The following is a 21857-nucleotide window of genomic DNA, read 5'->3' on the forward strand; positions in this document are numbered from 1 at the left end:
AGAAAAAGATGCCTATTTTTAGCAGTGTTTGAAATACAGATCCTGATTTCCTCAGTTCAGTAGTTTATCTAAAACATCCAACAATACATCAACCTTTCAAGGACAGAGAGAAAGGCACTTGTTCAATGAGGCAAGACTTTCTTCAGGCTCAAGGTAGGACTACTGAGACAGCGCAAGCCCGGGCTGCACCTGCAGGACATCTAGTCCCAAGCTAAGAGCATTATCCTTTTTCCCCTCGACACCAAATTCCACAATTCACCAGGAAAATGGTATTTCAGGTCGCCCTCTGCACTCAATCCAAACCAGATCTCGCACACAGATGCACAAATAAATAAATCAGAGCAGTGTGGGGTTTTAAAAGCAGAACACAAGTTTATTTACAATCAAGTTCTTATGGGCAGCTGAATAAATAAAAACTTTGCCCCATGTACTCTAATTCCCCTCTGCAGAAAGTGTCTGAACGAAAGGCTGGGTTAGAGGGAGCCTGTCAGAGCAGCTCCCCCAACCCAGCCTCTCCAGAGAACACACTTCCATAGTAAAACACTATCGGGAAAGAAGAAAATAAAGTGCAAATAAAAAGGCAATAAAACGCTGGTGGCTTGTCTTGAGGCCCAGATGATGTGGAAAGGTTTGGCTGGATAAAGATATGCCAGGTAGCTCACACTCAGACACACCATGGTTTAGGGTGCCAGAACAGGGACAGAGCTAAGACACCGCTCTGCACCACAGAGGGCTCCAGCGCAAATGGGAATATTGCACGTGTGCTCAAGAACGGGGCAAGTGGCCTGGGATTGCCAGCACCAAAACAATGGATTTGGGATTTGATGCCACTGCTCCCCTGTGTACTGACAGCCGCCAGGACAGGACGGATGAACAGAAAAGGGAACCAAACATCTGTATTCCAGGACTGAAGTCACAGGATTACTACATTCCTCATCACTGCAGCACAACTTCTAGAACAAGCTCATCAAGCTTAGCTCTCTCCTCACACCCAGTAATCAAACTGCCTGTGGTATAAAAAAATTTAAAAACTCCTATTTTGTGATGCCCAAGCTGTTGGAGGGCATTTCGACACAAGGGTGCAGAAGTCCTGAAGAACAAACCGTTGCCTCAAGAACCGATACAAAGAGTTCACAGGACAGTGCTGGAGAGCCTGTGCCAGGATCAGAACAGATCTAAACTGAGTTGATGACTCAAAGGCAGAGCTGTCAGAGCCATGGGAGACTCTCTTTAAAAGCTGTTCCAAAACTGCCTAGGACGTGTTTCAGGATCTTCTCACCCCATGCCCGAACTAGGCCACCAGAACAGAACACAGGAGACAGAACATGCTTTAAGTCAGCATACACAATGACTTCTTTCCAAAGTTTCCACCTCAGAAGTGCTGTAGATACATTTGTGTGACAGGATATTTGGCACAGCTGTCTGGTGAGGAATCCCGCTAGTATCTTCAGCTCCGTGTGGTGCATAGATACTGCAAGTAAAGGCATGACTAAATAGCATTCTCCATCTACAACAGCTAATCCCATTCCAAGTCCGAGTACCACAGTGCAGTTATGGCCATGAGAAGTCTCTGACTCAGGCTCCTTTCGCCATTGCTTTAGAACTTCCCTCTGGAAAGCAAAGCCCACGTGCTTGGCAATATCCTGACTCTGGATGGATGTGGGCTCGGGTCTCCACGCTGTGCAGCCACGGACCAGCACCACCACACACAGCCTTCCACCCTTGGTCAGTCAAAACTCAGCCCACAGCACAGCCTTGTTTCCTTTGTCCACACTGACCACGTGGGTACCCGCTGGTGACCACGTGACTGCATTGATAGAAGAACTGAAAGGGAAGGCAAGAGTAAGTTTACAAAAAAGCTGAATTCCACAACAGCACTTAGCACTGGAATGAAATACTATAATATTATTACCAATAGAAAAACCCCCCCACTTTCTCACATCTCGAGAGACTTGGGCTTTTAATCAGTCTGAGGGAGATACTATTTCTTCAAAATATATTGAAGGCACTTTTTTAGAATCATATCTCAGTTTAACAAGGTAACAACAACAAATCTAATCTAATTCAATCTAGAGAATACGGCCATGAATCCACAAAAACTTTGCATATTAATAATTCTCACATGCCAATAAAAGTTGCAAAGCTGTACAACTCCAACTTCTGATATCTCAGCAAGATCCCCAGCTGAGATCCCCACCCTAAGCTGCATGTCCCACTTCCCTCACCTGTGATGCTTTGCAAGCGTCCTCTCCAATTTCCCAGTAAGCACATTCCAAATGTAGAGGGCCCCATCAGCTGAGCCAGCAGCCACATAGTTACCATCAGGGCTGTGAGATCAGACCAGGTGCAGAAGGCAAAGAACAATTTGCAAGTCAGCAATTTTCAGCACGCACCATCATTCCACCCACAACTTCCTAAGCAAGCAACTTGGCATGAAATAGTCTTTTAGGAATTATGTGTTATCACCTGCTAATACTAAGAGGTGAAAGCACTTTGAAATTAGAGCGTTTCCAAGACATTTGATCAGTACTTACAGATACACTCTGGCTTGACCAAGAGGTAACCTTGGACAAATTACAAACTCTGCCCCGTTTTGCTAGCTGTAACAGGGGACCACTGCAGTCAGGCATCAGGAATGACTCAGTTCAGCTGGGGAAAGGTTTACCAGGTATGTTGTTTATGTCTGACCTTACCTGAACACTACTCTCGTCCAGTCAGAGCCACACTTGAATCCCTGGGCACTGAAAGTTAGAATCAGATAACTGTTAACTTATTTATGAGACTACTTACTAAAGACAATGTTAAGGACTCCTGCATGGTTCAGAACAAACTCCAGCATCCCTTTATCCCAATTCATGTTTCTCATACACTTTCTCTCAATGACACCTGTAGAAATTCTTTCCTTTAGAACACAGACTTCTAAGCCAAGCTGCCTTCTTTAAAGAGAAACATGAGAAGATCCATTAGAGCAGATCTTTGCTGTATCTAGACATTCTAGAGAACTTTGCCATGTAGAAAAGTGAGGAGACTGCTGTCTTCACAGAGGTCCTGAAAACCACTCCAGCACTAAGGGTAACCCACAATACAAGGTCCTGAAATTCACAGTGTTCCTGTGAGGAATACACTCACCTGAACGTCTGCTTGACAGCACCGACCCGCAGATCAATGATCTTGAGTAGATCATCACGGGAACAGGTCAGAAGCTCTGTTCGCTCCGGGTTCAGGTCCAGAGCTGTGATTCTCCCAAGCAACTCCAGTTCTTTTACTATGCTTTCAGTCCTAAAGACAGAAAAAGGAAAAGAAAAAAAAAAAGCTGTGAACTAGGGTCCAGAAGCCAAACAAGTGCATCAAAACTTTGACTTGTCCCAGTGTGGAAGAGAAGAAAAAGGATTACTGGTTTATTCTTACATTTGGTTTCTTTCCCAAGCTAGATCCCACCTTGTAGATAGCATTTCCAGCAAGCAGTTAAGACTACTTTCCTCACAACCCCACCCTAGAACAGCAAGTACTGACCAATGAAAAATACTTACCAGCAAACAGGCCATCTTTCCAGAAAAGAAATGGCATCCAAAATAACAAAAAAAAAAAAAAACCCAAAAACCAAAAACACAAAAAAACCCAACAAAAAACACAAAAAAACCCCCAAACCTGTAATACCAAACAGCCTAAAAGGAGTAACAAAACTCTCTTTAATGGCTTTTTGCCACTTTTATAAGTCTCCCCAGCTACCAAGCTCAGGAAGAAGAGTTCCCTACTTCTGATTAAGCTGACAGCAAACCCATAACCACTACTACACCATAAGCTCTCCTACATTAGTTTTACCTGATGTCCCAGAAACGAATTTTCTTATCAAAATGTCCACTCATTACACACTGCTCAGTACACACGATGTCATTGCAGCTAGATCCTGCAAACACTGTTTTTATACCTAAAAAGGAGAAACCAATGGTGACATGCTTAAATTCACATTGTCCAAACTGATGAAAACTGACAGAAAATAATCCTTAAACCCTCCCCCTGCCATACAGTGGCCACACAGAGCAGGCCCAAGGAGTGGCAGAGGATGAACAGTCTTAAAATAATCCTGATTAAGTCTTCAACCTTTCTGCCCTTCTCAATCTCCTTTGCTGGGACTTGAAAAGTTCCCATGACAGCTGCTTTACTTCCACTTCATATTTAGCCAGCTATAATTTGTTACTATTAAACAACATGAACCTGCCTCCTAGACCTGTGTTTGCAATTCAGGTATCAAGGTAACTTTGAATCTCAAATGCTCTCTCAGTGCAAGCAGGTTTAAGAGCCCCCTGTAGGAGAAAAACCAAGGAAATAAAGTGTTCCTCCCAAAGAAAAACCTGGATCCTAACAATTCCTTCATTTTGAGATGCTGAAATTTTTGGTATGTTTCCAAGAGACACTTCCATCCACCTCAGAGTTAAAAACCTGGCCTGGCTCCAAGTTTTTAGTGGAAGACTAAAATACCCATCCCAGACTGGTAAACAAAGAACACTCCCAAAAACAGCTGCACTCAGTGTAATAGCATTAACAGTGCTTCCTGCACACACAGGATTTCTTATTCCAGGTAACAGGCAGAAAGAATTCAGTAACTTAAAAAAAACCAGAAAATGGAATGACTGCTAGCTTTTGCTATTTTTATACTGACAAAAAGATCCAATAACTGTTCTGACACCAGACTACCAGGAGCATTCAGAAGCACAAAACATGGATGAAAGGCAGGAGTTAGGCTTCCTTACAAACTTTGCTGCGGAGGTCCCAGAGCTTGAGGGTCCGGTCGTGACTTCCCGAAACAATGCGTGCATTGTCCAGCAAGAACTTGGCTGACAGAACTTTACCACTGTGTCCTGTAAGGGTGTGCTGGGGACACAAGAAAGACATGGTCAAACTAAGTATTTCCACTCTCTCAAATTGTAATTTTAATGTCTCCTGCTTTGCTTGGCAGAAAAAACATCTATTGCAGGAAAACAGAGATCACCATTGAGTAGGAGTGTGAATTATCAGAGCCCAGCCTGGAGCTGGGAAATACAGGTCACCTTTTGCTGCTGTTTCTGCAGTTACTCAGGAACCTGCCATCTCCTTCCTCAACACTCTGTACACCTACATTTCATGGACAGATGGCAACTGCAACACAGCCTTGCAGGACAAACCAAGGGGTTAAAGCATGCTGAAAATTGTGCCTTTCTGCTTTCATATGGAGCTTCCCTCTAGGACACAACAGGGTATGGAGTCTCAACCGTTAATACATCTGAAAGGAAATTGTGCCTTTCTGCTTTCATATCGAGCTTCCCTCAAGGACACAACAGGGTATGGAGTCTCAACTGTTATTACATCTTAAAGCCTGTAAGCTGAGACAACCAGGGATTTCAGAAAAATTCCCTACAGCAGCTTCTTTAAGTGCACAGGGAGGCTTCTGGGGCTGAGAACATGAACTACATTCACTTAGAGTTGCTCAACATTTACATACTAAATCACAAAATAGACAATGAATTACTAAAGTAAGAGTTATGACAAGCAAGCCAAATCTTTGTAGACAGCTAAAATTTGTTTAAAAAACACTCAACAGAATATCAAATTACACAAAGCAATCTGGGCTTGGGGAAACACAAAATAAAAGCCCTTAAGAATGGAAAGAAATAGGAGCTACGTTTGGGAAAAGAACCCCAAACCTGATACACACAACATCATCCCAAAAAGACCACCTTGCCTTAAGAGAGGAATACAAACTCCAGCAAGGAGGATCTATCTTCTACTCTGCATCTCTCTCCTGCCCTTGCTGCACAGACAGCACATACACATGCTGCATTTAGGCAGGGAGTTTTGGCAAAGTTTACAGTGATTTCAGCTTTACTACCTCCTGCTTATGTGCAATCCATGAAGAGTCCACAGTGCTCACACTTGAAACAGAGAGGACTACTTCATCTTGGAAACAATGAGTGCACTCCAAAGAATTACAGGAATATTATGTGAATGTTTGCAGGTGTAACTAACCTTTTGCAGTGAGTAATCTGTCTGCTAAACTTGTATTCACTATAATTCACATCCAATAGTAGGATTTGCAGCCAAGGAGAAGATGCAAAAGAACTGATACTCTTTGCTTTCCTGAGACTTGACAACTCCACACTGAAAACTGCCCAATGAATTACAGTGCATCTGTTGGTTATAACCAACACTGAAATGTCAGAAGATTTGAACATCACAGTAGTATCTTACTAAAATAAAAAGTTGAGAAAAAGTGTACACAGGAAATGACAATTAAAAAAGGCTCTTGGAAAGCTGTGAAACTTTCTTTTGGTCTATCAAAGGATTATTTTCAAATCAGAGCCAACTGTTAGAGAAGAATACGAGTACAAAGTGTTTGGGAGGAAAGGAGGATCCTTTCAAAAGACATTGAGGATGATGTCCAGCATGTTGAGGCTTGCTGCCTTGGACAGCCAGGCAGAGGGCTCCTTTTCAAGAATGCTGCTACTGACTTAAAACAGAAATCCCTCTTTGTCTTCCACAAAGCCCTTTTCAGCAGTCTGTCCTTTGAGAGAGGCTGAAACGTTGAGGTGGCTCCCCATAAATCATAATAAGCATTTAAAGTTCCCCAGAGGGATACAAAAAAGTGTACACACACTTTATGTGGCTAGGTTTTTTTACTGGGGGGTTGTATTGGGAAAATACACAGTAACTGGAGCTTCCAGCAAAGCTGTGTGGAGATCAACACTGTATTTTAGGTCTTGCTCTGAAGACCTTCAAGATAAAGAACCTCTCAACAAGAAGAACTATTAAAAGTGTCTGTTAAATGCTCAACTTCCAAAATTGCCATGTGCCCATTAGACAAAACTGGGAACACAAGACAGGAACAACCTTGCATTGCTTTGCCTTGCAAGACTCACCCGTAATCGATTGTCATCAACTGTCCAGATTCTGCTGGCAAAGTCATTTGAGGCTGCTAAGAGGTAAGAACCCTGTAAACACAAAATTCATTTCAAATTCCTTCTGCTAGTCGATATTCAAACCAAATTAAAATATTTCCAATAAACCATTAACACCGTATTATTGCTATTTTGTCAAAGGAAAAAAGGAATACAACTAAAATCACAATAGCAAATGCCAGTATGGAAAGCTAATGTAACCCTTACCAAAGGGCTATGGCACCTGCTTCTCCCCAAAATGGAAGGGTTTGTAGAATCATGGCTATAGACTATAACAAGAATAATGTATACCAATTCTAACAATAACCAGACCAGAAAAAGGACATTCATCTTTCCTTTCTGCTGCAGTGAGAAAATGTGTTCTAGTTTACCCTCATCTGTTGTGGAGTTGTTTTCCTCTTTTTTGTTTGGTTTTTTTTTTCTTTTTCAGAGGAAAAATGCCCTGCATCATCTTCCCCCACTGCTTAGAAAAGTCTCAGAGTGAAATTAGCCTGATTCTTGCCATTTTCATTAAAATTCTAGCATTTTAAGCTAAGACCTCAGAAATTAAATCTGCCTGAGGAGAGAGAAATCTACTTGTTAATGGCTTTAGGCTTAGGGCTTCCACAAGTCACCCATGATGGAGAATAGCCATCACAAAATTTATGCTTGCATTCCTGTCCATCACAAAAGACTTTCCTGAACCCCTGTAAATCCTTTGGTATCTCATCCACACAATTCCCACAGCAAGTGTGTTCAAGCAATTTGCCAAACCCCAGGACTAGTTTCTCCTGCAGATTAACAGCACATCTCTAACGAGCTGGTCAGTGTCCAAAAGAAGGATCCTCTTGGGTGTGTATCATAATTTAGCACACAGAACCACCAAATGGCAGAATTCCTATCGGCTTTGTGCTATGGAAGAGGTCTCAGCAGAAAAGTCAGATCACATGTCCAGTTAGACCAATCCAAGACCCCAAACTCCTTCAAGCAGGACTGTTGGATGCTGATCTCAGTCATGTCTCCGCTGCTCCAGGTGAACATGACCTGAGCACATCTCACACTGTCAGCAAACACTCTGCCAGCCACAACATTGCTGTGCTATGGCTGGGGAGAAACTGCTGGGAGAAGAGGGCATGGAACTGCAAGTCTTGGGATAATCAGACCTTTTACTATTCATCACAGACCTCATAAAGCACTTGTGGAAAAAAATCTTCACAGAAATAAAGCCTCAGTGTATTTTTTTCTGTGCTGTTATGCAAGTTTCAGTGGAATGCTAATTTCTTACTTTAAACAAAAATCCGTAACAGCCAATGTCTGAGCTGCACATCATCATCTGAATTGAAAGGCAAGGATCAGAATTACAGACTGCATCTTATCAATTAAAGATCTTTTGTACAATTTCAGCTGCTTTCATGTTTTAACTCATTTCTTAGGTAACCTCAATTAGAATGGAAACAATAGTAGAGAACAACATAATTCCATTAATTTGTTCCCAACTACGAACAGCGGATATTGCAGATACTCACAGCACTATCAAATTCTATGCTTGTAATCCCAGCGTTACTGCCAGAGAGGGAACCTTTGGGCTCACACCTATCTGCACAGAGAAAGATGAACAAAACACTTGAGCAATGGATTAGAGCAGAAGTTGACACGAAGTGACCCATAATATGAGGTTTTTTTAGCATCCCACCACACCCCAAAGCAAAAAGGTTTACCTCCCAAGACTTCCCAAAGCTTAACCCTCCGGTCCATGCCTCCTGTTGCTAGTAACCGGGAGCCAGGGCTGAACTGCACTGCATTCACCTCCCCATCATGTGCATCCTGAGGAGGGGAAGGAACAGAACAGCCACCCAAAAGGGAATTAGCACACATCCATAACCCACAGATCAGAAAGCTACAGAACTTAAAGGTTACACAGAATCACAGCTGTGCATCTTTCACAGGAAATAAAGCCACAGACTGAAACTCTGCTGTGGCTGGTGGTGCACAGACAGCAAAAGTGATGATCCGTATCTAAAGAAAAAACAAAGGCACAAGGTTCCTCTATTTTATTCCTCTATTCATTTCACAGCTTTATACTACTTACCCACACTATTGACCACCACAATCATAATTATTTTTTAAGTATTTTCAGTAACTGCTCTTTCAAAACCAGCTTTTCTGGAAACCTGTACTTTTATGGAACTTGTTGCTTGAATGTGGTCTGCCAGCTCATATTTAAGGCTAATCACACTTCAAATCTGATCTTTCTGCAAATGCAGAGGAGCCATTCACAACAAAACTGGTGAAAGGCCTTGCCTAGAAGCTATGCCTGGGAATGACTCCTGAAGTGACTACCTTTTCCACCTCCTACTTGCCTCTCCAAAGGTGAGCCCAGTCTGCTCCCTGCATTTGTCAAACCTCTGCCACAGATCCCTTGCATTAATTCCTGGAATACTGTGACAGACCTAGACATTTCTTGACCCTCCATCTGGGCTCAAAATACTGGAGCTAAAACCTAACACTTCCTCACCTGATGCCCCCTATTCAAGCCAGCTCCAGCTGTCATTTCAGTCATGACCCTGTTCTCACTTCAGGTGACATTGCTACTCCCTCCATCCACAATTTCCACTACAGAATATGGTAACAGGGCAGGCAAGAATACACGTTTCCCTGCGGCAGTGAGCCACACTGATACTTTGCATGAAGAAAACCAGTCATTTAATATCCATGAAAAATCCACATCCAGCTCTGGAGTGCCTAAGAAAGCTCCAGAGGCATATTCAAACAAGCAGCTGCATTACAAGACAACTTCCTTTCAAGGACAAGACAATGCCCTGCACAAAAAGTTTGGCTTTGTGAGGCTAAAGAAGACATAAAGGAGGTCTCAGCTTGAAAACCTTTGATCATGCACAGCCAATGAGGACACCCCATCACCATGAGCTCCTCTTCACCAGGTGTGTTGGATTACATTTGGTGCCACAACTCCCTTTACTGTGGAGAACTGGTACTGAATTAATCCCAAACTGTCAGCAATCTCTTCATCAATCACTGCTCTACTATAGCATGATAGAATAGGGACTGCTGGGAGCCAAAGGGTAATGGGGTGGAATTTCCCTGTGCCCTCAGAAAACTTCTTTGTCATCATCGACCTCAGTAAGACAGACATTGAGTACACTGGCTCTGAGAAACATGTGGGGTAAGAATTAAATGGAATGAATGCTTCTACCAAACCAAGAATTCCTTCCTGTTTGGCAGTGCTAACAGAAAGAGTCTCAGGATATAATTTCCCACATAGGGAATTAGCTTCCTCCAAAACCAGAACAAAGAATGGGAGAACAGAGAATTCCTTCTGTACTCACAAAGACACAAATGGCAGTAGTGGGCACTCTCACTTCTTTACTGGCACCTGGATGTGGCTCTGCATTATCCTGGGGTGCAGGGAATGAGGACAGAGAACGCCTCCTGAGATGAAACAAAGCAAAAACATTTTAAAATGAGAAATGAACACTATTTCTCTTGAATTCATCCTGATGTCTACCTGTCAATTAACTACTCTGTACAGAAATTTAAAAATGGGGGAAGGTGCTTTTAACATCTTTTTTTTCATCCCATCTTTCAAAAGTTACATTTGTCACGTAACACTATATTCACCTGTGGCTTTAGATATTTCACAGTTCGCCACATAAGTTATTTGAACTGATTACTGACCTCATTTTGGAGCAGTGTTTTAATGTTTTCAGTAGGAAGAGAAACATGGGACTGGCTGCAGCTCCATTGTTATGTCTAGGAAGACTCAACACCATTTCAGGACTACATCCCAGGTTGCAAAATGCTCTGTTCCAAAGCTTGGGCTGCTCCATTTAAGCAAAGACATCCACCTACTGCAGAGCTTAGCTTAGAAGGACTGGCTCCACTCTGGATACAAAGCACAGAACCCAACAACTTATTTTAATTAACCCTACTAAAGGAGCAAAGTGCAGTGGAAAGTAAGAGCAAACCCCATGTATTCTCTCCACAAAGAGGGCCTCATTGCCTCTCTCACTGTTGATGGTTTCTAACCAGGGTTATCAACTGCAGAATCTAATCAGCACAATGCAGCTGGGTTCCATGTTACTTCAATGGAATACAATCACATGCTGGTCTAAGAGTGGATAATGTTTTCACCTGGCAGTATCAGAAGACTGATGTCCCAAAAGGGGAGACTCAGACAGACTGGAGGGAAAGGTCAGAGGTCAGCACACGGCAAGATGGAAGAAACAGGAAGTTGAGGAGAACAAAAAAGAAAAAAAAAAGAAAGGCAGAAGCTAGAAGGAAGGCTGAAAATACTTGTTTGCATTCCCTGCATCACCAAGATTTTGGTGTACATTGAAACCAGTAAACAAAACAAGGAGGTGAAAGTGTTCTAACCTACCCAAAGATATTACTGATAGAGTCCAGAAGGCCTCCAGCTGGCTGGGAGAGTCGCTTACTGAAGGAGGGGAGGACAGGTTTAAACCTTGTGAATAGCTTCTCCACATAAAGATCAATACAAACACATTTCATAGCAACATGTCTCCGGAAAGACTCCCTCCCCTCAGACCCAGCCCAGAGACACAGAACACCAAGGCAGGCATCAGTGCAAAAGTCATCAGCAACTACAACTCAGAACACATTTTGTGGATGAAGTTTCTGTCAATGTCCCTCAACCTCACCCTGGGAATTGCTGGGTTTAGATAGAACAGTCTGCCAAGTCTGAAATTTCAATCAAATTAATCCATGATCTCATGTAACTACCTCTTACTTTCCACTCACTGCTATTTTAGAGAAAGAACATGATGCATGTAATCTAGGTGAAGATTATTTTCAGCATTTCAGATAAACCCAGCTATTTGCAAATAGCTATTGCTATATCAATATTCACACTGATGTCTTGTAGAGTAATGGAGGCATAAAACAACAGGCATTGTAATAGCCACATTATTAACTATATAGTTCTTAAATATTTGTTTTAAAGATTAAACAAAGATTTTTCAGGCACTAAGGTAATTTAGTTAAAACAGCAAAGGAAAACCAGCACATCTAAAGCATGGCAACAGACAGTACAGCACATGAGTTTCCTACTGTTCTGGCAGAAGCACTAAACTGTGTTCCATCTAAAGGCAACTAGAAACCTAAGTTACACTCCCAACATTGCTCCAGCTCTACTGTGCCCCTTGTTCTTCCTCAGTGACATGCTACAGGAATCTCTTGGTCACAAACCTGGACGTCCTGCTGACAGCTCGCACTGGAGAGGTTTCCTCAGCTGTGTCAGAGGTTTCATCCGCAAGCACTTCGATATCATCATCCCTGCTGAAGTGAGAGAAAACACCTCCTTTTCAATCAGCCACTGACAGCATCAACTGACAGGATGGCACTGTGCCAGGGCCTGTCAGTGTCCATGCCCAGCACACCCCAGGTTTATGGAGCTACAGCAACACGCAGGTAGACCCAGATAACACGCACTGATGCAACTACCAGAGATGTAATTCAACACAGTGTCTGAAAACAGATAGACAGCAACTAAATTCCAGGTTTTTTCCTTCCAGCTGCCAATTCCACTTCACTGACAGCAGGGCTGGATTTCCACATCCCCTTGTTTCTGTTTTCAGACCTCCTTTTCAGGTTCTCTTTACTACAGGCATCCTATTTCAGCCTGTAGCACTGTAACAACCCACCACACCTGAGCAAGGCTTCACTACAGAGTGAATGATATTTGCTGGAGCAGTCACAGAACAACAAAAACATGAGTTACTGCAACAGCAACTAGAGGTGATACCAGCACCTTTTTTGCTGTTTCAAAACAAGCAAGTGTTAAAGAAAGCACAAGAGGTTAACTGAATTTTCCTGCTTCACCTACACCAAAAACACCCTGATACTTTCTACACTGTTGTACTTCAGGTACAACATTAAGTGTGAGAGCTGTTTTTGCTCACTCCATTAAAATGCTGGTAGTCACAAGTGTGACAATAAATTAATCCAATTAATGCTGAAGATTTCCCCCATTAGTCACCATGGGCCCTGACAGCCTAGTATTTTTTCCTTCAATGATGATTTTTCCTCTGCTGCTGATTTTGCAGGACAAACTATTTTTAAACACACTTTACTAATGGCATTTGACTGAAGAGAAGTTTAAATTCAGCATTTAAACAATCAGTTTGTGCCATCAGATAACACTCAGCTGCTAAACCATTTAAAAGAACAAAATCAACTAATCTCTCATTTCAGAATATAGCTGCACTTTCAGCTAATTCTAAGATTTTGGAGGAGAGTATACATGAAAAGACTACAGAAGATATATTCGCTGATTGAATGTATCAGGCTGGTGTTTCAAGAAAATACTATCAAGTTCTGCCAATATTCATTTTTTAAAATCTGAAGTTTCTACTATTAAAACTATGTGTAGCAAAAGAACTTTCCAAGTTCACAATGTATTTTTAAGTAAATATAAATACCAGGGCACACCCCCTGAAATGGTGCAGTTTCCCCCTTCAGCAAGCAGCATATTTACACGACACAAACACTCTCAAACTATAAAATCATCCAGAAGAAATCAAAGCCATCTCTGAAGCAGAGTTTAAGTAGCATACAGAAGCAATTACGCTATAGGGTGTCTCATGCTCCCTTCCCACATGCCCTTCCTCCCTCTCCCAGCCTTTCGCACAGCCCCGCTTCCAGAGGGATGCACTGCTTCTGTCCTTTGCAAGGGCTTGCAGCACAGCACTTAATGTGACTGTGATGTGAACACAAAGAGAAAAGATCTCCAGAAAAAGCCTGCAGGCTGCTCTGGCACCACTCAGCAGGGCCCAGGAACAGAGCATCAGATGCAGCTCTTCTGGATTGGGCAAACACAAACACCCTGGCCAGCCCAGCTCAGAGCACCCGCAGCTCCCACTGCCCATTTCAGCCACCTGATCCCACACCACCCAGAGCCAAACACAGCAGGCAAAGAACAAGGAACTAGAGGGATTTCTCTTCATCTGACCAGCTACAGTACTCCACTGTTTTTCCCTTAGACAATAAATCCCTCCAGTATGGAAGCCATGTATTTTCACCCAGGTTAATTCACTCAGTACCTGTTCCTACAGGAAACCCTTGAGCATGTTTGTAGCCTAACATTTCAAAATCCAGGCATCTCTAGAGTAATTGCTTCATTATTTCACTGTTTCATGAAAAACTGTCTTAAAGACCAAAGGCACATAGCTGAGTATAAACACATTTTGTAACAACACCTATTGACCACATGAACCATTCCTGGGACTTTCAGTCCAAGCAACTATTTTCAGTCCTAGAAGAGCTCCTTCTTCTGTAACTTCAGGCAGGGAGAGTTACTGCACATTTCTGACTTTACACGAGAAGTGCAAACGCTCCTCCACATCATCCAATTTAGGGGTAACAAAGATACCATTTATCATGCTTCTGCATAAATCTGAGGCATAAACTGATGAAAGTGACTATAAATCAAGACTGCTTACGGTTCAACGGGCAAGGGTTCTTTGGCAGCTTCTGCCAGCTCCTTCTGCAGTCTGGCCTGGCGTCTCCTAAGAAAGAGAACCCAAGGTTATTAAAAAAGAAAAACAACAACATTTCCTTAATCCCATTCCAAAGGCTATCCTGCACAGTTTTGATGGGCCTCATAAGATTAAAAAAAAAAAAAAAATCAGTCCCCTGCTCTAATTTTATCCTGCTTTTCAAGATACTCTGAGCAGGAGAGGCAGTTTTCTTACTGTGAGTAGCAAAGGACACGATCACTCAAGTGAGGCAACGAGGCAAAGTGAACCTATAGCCCTTTATGATCCACATGAATATGCATTAGCTTGGAGGGCAAGAACTTGCCAAAACAATGGTTATGTTAGTGAAGCTAATACAAAACTGCCAGCTACTGCAAGACTTGTAATATAGGTCAGTCTCCAGGTATCATTAGCTGGCAAGTAAGCTGAAACAATTCAGAAGAAAAAGCATTTTGTAAGGAAAAAAAGCCATACAAATTACTTTTGCACTAAGTTTTACATAGCTCAGTCTCATGGCAAATACTCATTCTAGAGGAATGCAAAAAACACCAGAGTTAGTCAAGTCAAAAAGGGATAAAACTAGGAGCAGTATAAGATGCAATATGAACAAGAGAAGTCCAAATCTAATACCAGCAAAACCCCACAGTTTCTATCTGTTTTATGATCTTCAGCACACATTTAAATGTTGCTGAAGAAACAAAAGAACACATTTTATTCATTTAAAAGGCAGGAATGTTTTCACAAAGTGTCAGTCTGTGTTGGCTGGAAAAAGAAAGTTCTGGACTCTCACTGTGTTGTGCAAGAATACAGATCTCAAGAGGTCAAAACTAAATCTGGCTTTATCCTATACACTTGTAACTGAAAAACAAATCAGTTTTATCAAACAAAGGTCACGGATCTCACCTTGAATCCTTTTCATTTTCTGCATTCAAACGATTGGCTTCTTGTGCTTTCTCTGCCATCCAACGTGAGACCAGCTCCTGGTTGTCCTCAGTAGTTTTCCTTAGTTTCTCCTCCAAGGCATTGAAGGTGATCTGGAGAGCATCATATTCATCTTTCAGTGTCTGATTAGCTCGCTCAAGATCTTGCAGTTTGCTACGCAATTCCTGGCACTCTGTTTCCAGTTCAGAAATCTTTTGCAAATACTCTGCAATCCTGGAATGGTAACAAAACATACAAAACCATGAGGACCTCCTTTGGGACCTGTGCCATCTTCCATGTGCTGTTTGCACAATGCCTCACAAAGGCATTTTTAGCCCTGGGCTAAGACTCCTACAGAATATTATAACTCCACTAAAGAACTCCATCAGAAGTCTGATCACAGACAAAACAATCCTTACTCACTTGGCTTCATTCATCTGCATCTCTTTGTCCTTCTGCTGCATTTGGTTGTTCAAATCGATTACAGACTGGGCCAGCTGGGGAGAAGAGAAAATTTCATTACAAACTGCAGGGATGTCAGTGGATAACATACTGAGCAGCCTCCAGTGCAAGCACAGACTAATCTAGCATTAAAAGCATGGATCACAGTTTCAGGTCTTTTTTACCCCAGCTTTCTAGGCATATCTGCTACACAGGTCATTAAATCAGAGAATCCACTTTCAAAAAGAAATTGTCAAGAAGCTGTTGTCCTTTGATGTCTCACTCTCTTCCCTCAAAAAGTTTCATTATTAGTCAGATCAAACAGAATGTATATTAGGAAGAAATTTTAGTACTGGAAAAACCAACACAGAAATTAAAAATTGTGAAGTAAGTAAACAAATGAGTACTAACAATCAAGAAACAAATCATTCTGTTATGGCCAGGACAGCCATAACATTCAGAAGACACAGCTCTCACTGTGAACACAGGTGCCACCAAGAGTTTTCTCACAATGGAAGTTGCTGGTGGAGTGCCTGCAGAGCACAGGGAACAGAGAGGCAGAGGCCAGTGCTGCCAAACTGCAGCTGCCAGCTCATACCTCACCCAGCAGCACAGCCTCAGCTGCCCAGGAAGAAGGAAGACTGATTTCTGGGAAGAGTGCCTGCCTGTGTAAGTGGTTTTAGGACACCAGGTTGGAAGCAAAGAAACTATTCTCAGTACCCTAACCACTTGGTGCACACCTCCTAGAGCAAACAGTCTCCTCTTTGGAAAGCTCAGAATTGCTGACACGGGAGCTTCTCCACACCTCTGGTGGGGTGTGATCAAAGGATAGCATTTTCCAGGCCATTCACACCTCTACCCTATGAAAGTGTGCAGTCTCATTCAGCTTTCAGACTCATTCAGTCCACTGCTGTGCTTTTAAAAACCCCCAAAACACAAATCAAAGATGCCTGGCTTTTCCTCACCCCCAAAACACAAATCTAAGATGCCTGGCCTTTCCCCTCCTCCAGGCCCAATTGTCATCATTACAGAACTCCTGGGCCCTGAACCAGCACTCCCTTTCCAGCCTAGCCCGTGGCTCTTTCAGACTTGGCTGGTGTTTGTTTACTTGGCTGGTGCTGCAAAGTGAGACCAGTGAAACCACACACAGCCCCCTATGCCTCACTCACTCTAGGTCTTTCCAAGTTACTAGCAGTCATATACAGCTCTGTGGCCCAGATCAGTTCCTTCCTCCTCTAATACAACTAAGAATCTATTAATGAAGCAGAAAAATCAGCACTTAATAATCATTCTATGCTGACAATGTAAACTCTCATCTCTTGATGACAGTACTACAGACCAGCCTGTGTCTGCTTGGTTTTAATCATCAAAAATTGGGGAAGCTTAAAAAGGCTCTAGATGAAAGGAGGGAAAAATGCATGATTAATGAGCCTAGTAAAATCATGGTCAGGCTCCCAAAAGGTCTCATGTGGACCGCAGAGAACGTAAGACTTTCCAACCTCGCCACGTTTCTTGTGCAGCTCAGTCAGCTCCTCTTGGTGCTTTATCTTCAGCTGGGCCAGTTCCTGCAGCTGAGCGTCGTTCCATGTGCTGTCATGTCCTGGGCTGCAATTGGACAGAGAAGAAGAGATGTCCCAAACCAGAATCCAGTTCTTTCTGTGCCTTTGCCAGGGTCCAGACAGCGCCTCCCTTGGAAGCTCTGTACACCAGGGACACAGGTGATTCCTGACAAACCACACCACACAGTACTGGAAAATTACATCTCCTGAGCACTAGATTCACTTTTTGTACGTTTCTAACCAAGGGAAGATAACTAGCCTTTGTTTACATTTGCATGAAGATGACTGAGTCTTAGAAGTACACTCTCTAAATTCTGGAAAAATTACAAATATTTTACCACCCTGATTTGTTCTGGAGGGAGCTGGCAGACCTTGAAGATGCAAGATGTCTGGAGAGGGTACAGAACCAAAAGTCAGGAAATGAAGGGAGCATTTCCAGGCCCTTGGGTTTACAGTCTCAGGTGTGACAAGTCCCTCCTCCATTGGCCTGACTACATTCTTTTTGTGTATAAGTTTTGAAGTGGTTACTAACTGTGTTTTTCAACACTATTACTGGGAGATAATCTTGAATTTTTACATTTCTATCACTGCCCCAAACAACTATAGAATGTAACACTTATCACTCGTGTCTCTGAAAGCACAGAGACAGGAACAGAGAAAACCAAGCTTTTTTAAAAGCATATACACACTCAGACTCTGAGCACATTACCAGCTATACTTTGAATTACAGCTTCTTAAAAAGTCATTTTAACTGCAACACCGTTACATCAGACAAACAGAACAAGGTAATTGCATCCCTTTCTGCAGTCATTTTGTGTTGTAACAGTCCAGGGAGAAACAGATAATCCATCCATGTCTCACAGTCATATCAGTAACCTAATGCTCTTCTAAAAAAAAAAAAACGACCAACCAACCCCTCACTGAACTAATGCTGCAATAACTGCATTTCCAAAAAATGTGTGCAAACAGACAAGAAGACAAGCCCTGTGGTAATACCCAACACATGCTGTAGCTCCAGCCACACATACCCCTACAGCCAGCACTACATACTACTCCTTGGCCTTGAAGGAAGTAAAAAGACTTTTCTTCAGCTACCAAGCATTAGAAAAGTAATTCTGTTTCAAAAACCTGTCATATACTGAGCACAGTATCCGAGTTCAGCGGAGTATTTACTTTCAGATGCTGCTTCTGTGTCTTTCTTCTCATCCACATTAAGCCCAGCCTCATCTCTTAGGCGTGGCATTCAGCCAGAACACAATTCCCATAAACTCAAATGGTTCAAGACAGCTGCAGCCATCAGAAAGCTTTTGAGACTTTCACATGGGTGTTAACTCCAGCCTGCTGGAGCTCTGCCTGCAATTCCTGTAAGCCCAGCAGTTCTCCCTTCTCTGCTATATTGATTTGGTTTGTATCCCCAGTTGGACATGCTCATACAGTTCCCTGCTGTAGAGGGGTTCTGGTTTCAGGACAACATCAAAAAGAACCTCAAGAGAGGAAGCAATTCTTACAGAAGTAGGAATTCTGTGCTCCTTGGCCCTGCCTTCTCTTCAGGTACACTGAGGGCAGAGCTGGCCAGCCCTCACCTGCAGAACAGACAGGCTTCCAAGGGATGCTTCTGGCACATGGTCTGCTGTGCCAACACCAGCAGCACCAGGAGCACAACCCCTGCCTTCAGCACAGGTGCTACTCCCAAGTTAGGGAGGAAGCTTCCCAAGAAATCCTACTAAAAAGCAGGCACAAAACACCTCCTTTTTGGCATCTGGTGCTTACTTAGGACTGACACTTTGCAATCATGGTTTATCTCTGTCCTCCCCTTTCATGTGATGACACAGATTGAAAGAAACTAAGCCACGAAACCATCCTACACTCAACAGGAAGAGCAGAAAAACACTCTAAGTGTTACAAGGCAAACACACCAGGAGCAGCAGCTCATTGTAGTCCACCTCTCTTCCATGAGTTTGTGATACATCAGCTTCCTTCCCAAAACTGGCCAGATCTTTCTGTGCTGCATATTCTAAACATACTTTAGAATGTAACTTTATCACAGGCTTAGACACAGCTGTAAGTTGTATTTAGTCCAACAGAATTTCAGTTTGTTGTGTGCCCAGTCACTGCAGGGATCTGGCAGCTGTTGGTGTGAGGCAGCAAACAGTGGTTCAGGTTACAAGGTGTACAACAAACAGCTGCTGACAAAAAAGGAGTCTTACATACCTGATCTCATGTCTGCTCTGTATGTCATATTTTTCTGCTTGAAGTTTATCAGCCAGCACTGCATGAAGGTCTGACTTCTCCAGCAGCTTGTTATCTGCAGGAGCAAAAAGTGCACTTAAGACAACCAGAAAGCAAATCCAGACTCCCATCTTCTCCTGCCTAGATCCCTAGCTGTGATCTAGTTCTTTTAATTAGTCTGACACAGCAAAATGCTACGTGAACCTCCACCACATCACTGTGCTCTCTCTCCTCTTTGATCTTAACAGGTTAAGGCACCATCCACCTACCAGCCCAGGAACTCCTCATTAATCCAGATGCTGTGTGGGACTGGCCTTATGAAAGCTTAATAGAGAAAGAGAGAGCAACTTCTCAGGTGCATGGCTACCTGCTAAAACAGAGCAAGTGCAAAGTGCAGAGTCCTTACAGCTCCTCAAAGCACAGCAACCAGGAGAACAGGCCTGGCAGAGGCCAAACCCAGCTCTGCCGTTGGTTTCTCCCACCGTGTGTGGAACCCCCTGCCATCCTGGCACAGCTGAGGCCGGAGAGGGGCAGGCAGGAAAACCCTAAACAGAGAGTGCTGGCCCCTGGGTAGCTCCAAATTTCACAAAAGACCATGAGCAGGGTCAATAGCATCATTGTTCTCGGTTCCACAAGAACTGGGCGGGAACTGTGCAGACAATTCACACATTCAATCACTGTCCAGAGCACACAGCGCTTCAGCCTCTCAGAGAACTGAAATAACGACGTATTTTCCTCGATAAAGCAGAAATTCCAGCTTTCTGTTATTACAGACTGTCCCAAACAGTCCCGAGGAAACGGCTCGGCCGAGGCCCCTGGGACCCTGTGCCACCACGGCTTTCCCACTTTTGAAGAAGAGAGGAAATCCCAGAATGATTCGGGCTGAAAAGGAGCACAGTGGGTCCCCAGGTCCCACCTCCCTGCTCAAGCAGGGTCATCCCATAGCACAGGGCACCGGACAGAATCCAGTTCTGGAGAACCTACAGAGAGGAAGACTCCACACCCTCCCCGCAGAGCAGAGTCTCCCTGCACATACTGATGGGCAATCGGTGAGGGAGAAGAGAAGCGCTACTTCGGCCGCGCCCCCGCCGGGCCCCGCTTACACTGGGCGATGATCTCCTCGAAAGCCTGCCGCTGCAGCCGGTCCCGCCGCCGCAGCTCTTCCGCGATGTGCCGCTTCCAGGGGGGGAACCCGGCGGCGCGCAGCCCCGACGCCATCTCCGCGACAGGCCGGGCGGAGCAGGCCGGGACGGGCGGAGCGAGCGGCGCTGGGGGGGTCAGAGAGGCGGCGGGAGCCCCCTCAGAGCCGGGCCCGGGCCCGCGGCCGCGCCCCCACACCCGCCATGGCGCCGCGCTACGTCAGGGGCCCTCGTGTCTGTGCGGCGCGCCGCGACCGCGACAGAGGCTGCCCCGCCGCTGCCTGACGCCGTCCGTCCGCCTCCGGAGCCGCCGACTCCAGCACCGGTGTCCCCAGGCCGGAAACCGCCGCGCGAGATCGCGCCGCAAACGCGGAGGCGGGGTCGGCCGCAGGCGGGAGAACAGGCACTTTCTGAGGAGAGGCGGTCCCGCGCCGCGCCATTTTGTGCCCTCCGTGCAGGCGCCATCTTGAGAGTGGCCCTGCTGCCACGTTGAGCATGGCCCTGTGGCCATCTTGAGAGTGTCCTCGCCGCCATCTTGAGAGCGGCTTCACCGCCATCTTGGGCACTCCTGATCCGCCATCTTGAGAGTGGCCAACCCGCCATGTGGCGGCTCCGGCCGCCCCGTAGCGCGCATGCGCACGGGCTGCCCGCTGTGGGGGCCGATGGCCGCATCGGGCCCAGCGGCTCCTCTGGTCCCACCCACCTGCTCCAGCAGGGCCGTCCCAGAGTACGGGCATAGGATTACATCTGGAGGACTCTGGAATATCCCCTGTGAGGACAATGCACGCCTTTCTGGACAATCTGTTCAGGGCTGGGGCACTGCCCTGGGAATAAGTTCTGGCTCCTGTGCAGGGGGAACTTGTTGGGATCAGTCCCTGCCCGTTCCTCTGACGCCATTGCTGGGCCCCCCAGGGCAGAGCCTGGGCTCTGCTCGGAGCCCTCCCTGTCGGCAGGGGCAGACAGGGATGAGGGCTTGAGCCTCTTGAGGCTGAACAGTAGTCCCTGCCCGTTCCTCTGATGCCATTGCTGGGCCCCCCAGGCTCTGCTCGGGGCCCTCCCTGTCGACAGGGGCAGACAGGGATGAGGGCTTGAGCCTCTTGAGGCTGAACAGCCCTAGCTCAGCCTTCAAAGAGGGTGGTGGTGAAA

The 21857-nt window shown here is 44.7% G+C and overlaps 1 protein-coding gene and 2 non-coding genes across 11 annotated transcripts; all 3 read right to left on the bottom strand.

Moving 5' to 3' along the window:
* Positions 1 to 349: 349 nt before the first annotated feature.
* ATG16L1 (autophagy related 16 like 1) lies at positions 350 to 20804 on the bottom strand. 9 transcript variants are annotated; one of them, XM_041414390.1, is made up of 19 exons: positions 20676 to 20804; positions 19555 to 19648; positions 17284 to 17389; positions 15767 to 15840; positions 15326 to 15577; positions 14387 to 14452; positions 12135 to 12221; positions 11308 to 11364; positions 11061 to 11108; positions 10256 to 10358; positions 8630 to 8735; positions 8438 to 8508; positions 6894 to 6965; positions 4752 to 4872; positions 3823 to 3928; positions 3130 to 3279; positions 2694 to 2741; positions 2226 to 2327; positions 350 to 1824 (listed from the first exon to the last, which is right to left on the bottom strand). In XM_041414390.1, exons 1-19 carry the CDS (start codon positions 20788 to 20790, stop codon positions 1731 to 1733), a joined length of 1872 nt encoding a protein of 623 aa, XP_041270324.1. In that variant the 5' UTR covers positions 20791 to 20804; the 3' UTR covers positions 350 to 1730. The 9 variants fall into 9 exon arrangements, with proteins under 9 accessions (XP_041270324.1, XP_041270323.1, XP_041270332.1 ...); XM_041414389.1 differs by having other exon boundaries at positions 12135 to 12224; XM_041414398.1 differs by having other exon boundaries at positions 12135 to 12224; positions 20609 to 20727.
* Positions 7834 to 8096, bottom strand: LOC121341197. Its single transcript, XR_005953394.1, has one exon.
* LOC121341198 lies at positions 9777 to 10046 on the bottom strand. The gene has a single exon (XR_005953395.1).
* Positions 20805 to 21857: the final 1053 nt, after the last annotated feature.

Source organism: Onychostruthus taczanowskii, unplaced genomic scaffold, assembly GCF_017590055.1.
Source record: "Onychostruthus taczanowskii isolate IOZ18803 unplaced genomic scaffold, ASM1759005v1 scaffold45, whole genome shotgun sequence".
Taxonomy (NCBI): Eukaryota; Metazoa; Chordata; class Aves; order Passeriformes; family Passeridae; genus Onychostruthus; species Onychostruthus taczanowskii.

Coding starts and splice junctions, on each gene's coding strand:
- ATG16L1 (XM_041414389.1), bottom strand. CDS start 20,790: ATGGCGTCGGGGCTGCGCGCCGCCGGGTTCCCCCCCTGGAAGCGGCAC. Junction 11,365..12,134: donor GCTGTCAGCAGGACGTCCAG/GTTTGTGACCAA, acceptor CCCCTCCTTCAG/TAAGCGACTCTCCCAGCCAG. Junction 2,328..2,693: donor TGGACGAGAGTAGTGTTCAG/GTAAGGTCAGAC, acceptor CTGATCTCACAG/CCCTGATGGTAACTATGTGG.